The 2777-nt window shown below is 60.2% G+C and overlaps 2 protein-coding genes across 2 annotated transcripts in view; both read left to right on the top strand.

Annotated features, from left to right (window-relative positions):
* Positions 1–480, top strand: part of GTSE1 (G2 and S-phase expressed 1) — an 11268-nt gene extending 10788 nt beyond the window's left edge. Inside the window, exon 9 of the mRNA XM_015570735.1 lies at positions 53–480. Coding sequence (XP_015426221.1) covers positions 53–136 — 84 coding nt within the window. The 3' untranslated portion in view covers positions 137–480. The remainder of the gene's footprint in view (positions 1–52) is intronic.
* Positions 481–561: 81 nt separating this feature from the next.
* TRMU (tRNA 5-methylaminomethyl-2-thiouridylate methyltransferase) overlaps positions 562–2777 on the top strand; it is a 17385-nt gene continuing 15169 nt past the window's right edge. Inside the window, exons 1-2 of the mRNA XM_015570734.1 lie at positions 562–686; positions 1639–1717. Coding sequence (XP_015426220.1) covers positions 562–686; positions 1639–1717 — 204 coding nt within the window. The remainder of the gene's footprint in view (positions 687–1638; positions 1718–2777) is intronic.

Raw genomic sequence — 2777 nt, 5'->3', positions numbered from 1 at the left:
GGCACGGCTGGGAGGCCGCGGCAGGGCGCCTGCTCACCCCCGTCCCTCGCAGCTCATAGACCTGTGCTCGCCGCTGATCCAGCTGAGCCCCGAGGCCAACAAGGAGAACGTGGACTCGCCGCTCCTCCGGTTCTGAGGGCAGAGCCGCCTTCACCTCCATCTCCCTGTGAGCACACCGTCCCCGCGTGGCTCCAGCCCCCAGACGTCCGTTTTAGGAGAAATTATATTGGAAAAGTTTAAAAACCTCAGGGAAGTCCCTGGGGGTGGGGGCTATGGGGCGGGGCGTTGGCCACCTGCGGTCACTGCCGCCACTCCCTGCGCGGTGCCCTCGGAAGTCCACATGAACTTTATGAATCTTTTTTATGTAAAATAGCAAATGACTATTTTAAGAACTAAGTTTGTATAAAAGTTAAGTATTCTAGGTTTAAGTTAAATTGTAAAATAAGTGAAAATATATTAAAGCATATCTTGGTTTCAAATGTACATGACTTTTTATCATTCTGATCCGCGTGCGATGTGAGATTTATATTGTCCAAACTTCGAAGTGTACTGTGGCTGCCGATGGGGGCCGAGGGCGCGACGCGGGGTGAGGTCAGGCTGAGAAGCCCCAAGGGGCCTCACTGGCACTGGAACCTTAAAGGGACTGGCAGAGCCGACTGCTGGCTGCCGGAGGCGGCGGTGCGGTGGTGAGATGGGTGAAGGTGATCAAAAGGTATAAACTCCAATTATTAACAGTCACAGGAATGTAATAAAAAAAAATGAATAAAAATGGGTTTAAATGTAGCCCGGGGTCTGGGGCAGGCGGAGCGGTCTGCGCTTTCAGTGGACGCCAGGGACTCGGCTGAGCTGGCTGCAGGCCTGAGGAGGCTGCGGCTGGGCGGGGTGCAGCATGGAGGGGGCTGTGGGGGGCCCCTGGCTGTGTTCCAGCAGGAGCCGCCTGGGAGCGACAGCGGGAAGCCCTGGCAGCTCAGGGCCGCTGCTCAGCGTGTTCCCTGTGGAATATTTCTCTGAAGCTGGCCTGAAAGGTGGATCTGTGTAGACACCTGTTGGAGAGGAAATTTCCGTCAGAAACGCTGTACTTGGGAGCCTGGGTCCCCCAGGGCTGACGGAGGGCGCTGGGATGTGAGCCCCCATCGGGAAGACGACGGCTGTGGTCCCAGGAGTAGGACCATGAAGGGAGCGGGACGGCGTGGCGGTACCCGGAGGGGACGCTGGGAAGATGCCCGAGGTGTGCGTTCCCAACTGGACCTGTCCCGGGTCAGGCCCGCCGGAGGGGCACGCGGGGCCGCCAAGCTGAGAGCACCCGTGGGCCCACAGCTCTCCTCCCCGCCCTCTACTCCGGGGGTGGGGGGGCAGAGGGAACAGGACGCAGTTAGTGCCTCGAGGGTCACCAGACGCCTGGCCTCTCTGTTCACAGGAGAAGACCGAGGCCTGGGACTGAACTCACTGGACAAGTATTTATAGGGACTCGTATGGGGAGGCTGTGTTTCTGCTGGATACAGTGGGGTGCAAAGCTCATGCACCCTGTCTCCTGGGGGCTTAGGTTTGGTGGGAGAGGGGCCGAATGGGGCTCCAGCCGTCCTCTGCACCGGGGGCTGAGCTGTGCTCCCGGCCCCCTCCTCCGCCCTCCCTCCCCAGGCTGTCCGGGTCCAGGGGTTCTGCCTGCTCTGCAGTGTCCCTGCGGTTCAAGTCATTGGACTTTAATTCCTTCAAGCAGGTGGGAGAGCCCCCCCCCCCAGTGTTAGGTAAAGCACCCCCCTTCCCACCTGCTCCCCCCTGGCTGTCCTGGCTCCTGGGCCCTAACCTGCCCGCGCGCACAGGGCAGGAGGAGCACTTAGCTCTGGGGCAGCACTTTCCGTCCAGCGGTGGGAGCTCCCCCGCTGCCGCAGGACGGCCGCCTTCCTGGGCCCCGCAGGCCCCGCGTCACATGACTATGGCATCTCTGAAATCCACGGAATTACAGCGCTGTGGGCAGGGGGCCTGGGCTGGCATTGTCTTCGCCATGGCGGGTCCACCCACAGACCTGGATTTACTTGGAGGTTAAAGACCAGGAGCTACAAAGCAGCTAAGAGATTTAACGGAGAAGCAGCAGAAAACTTGTCGCCAATGCATCCTTCTCTTTGTGGGTGGGCTGCCACATACAGAAACCCAGAGCCCCTTGCTGGACAGGAACTGGACTTCCGCCCTAACTTTGTACCAGACTGCCAGGCCCCCCAAATCCAGTGACATCAGCAGGGCCATGGCCACAAGTCAACTGAGTGTGCACTCCTGAGCCTGCCCAAGGCAGGTGCCCGGATGCTGGGCCTACCCAGCCCTCCTGGGAGATGCAAGAAGAAACTGCTTCCCTGTAACTCTGCCGCCCACAGAGCCCGGCTGCCCGCCTGCCCGCCTCGGGGCTCACCCTTGCCTGCTCTTGGCGCCAGTGGCCATGACCCCTCAGCTGTCAGCTGTCAGCAATGGGGCCCTGGGGCCTTCCTCCTGTCATTCCATTCTCAAGAAAATGGCTTGCCCTAGTAACTATCCACGTTTAAACACTGTCCGCTGGGATCTGCAGACGCCAAAGGACTAACGGGATTTTCATGCCGAGCATTGGTGCCGACCTGTTCTACCATTTCCTCCCTGCATTTTTCAAACCACGGCCTGGGCGGAGAAGGAACTCGGGAATGGAAGCCCTGGAAGGGCCTGCAGGCGGAACGCCACGCTCGGATCCCACGTTTCCGGCCGAGCCTCACTCGCAGAGCACCGCAGTGGGGGCGGGACTTCCGGCGCTGCGCGGA

Source organism: Myotis davidii, unplaced genomic scaffold (genome assembly GCF_000327345.1).
Source record: "Myotis davidii unplaced genomic scaffold, ASM32734v1 scaffold67, whole genome shotgun sequence".
Classification (NCBI taxonomy): domain Eukaryota; kingdom Metazoa; phylum Chordata; class Mammalia; order Chiroptera; family Vespertilionidae; genus Myotis; species Myotis davidii.
Note: the sequence above shows the minus strand (reverse complement) of the source record. Positions and strands in the feature narration are given on the sequence as shown.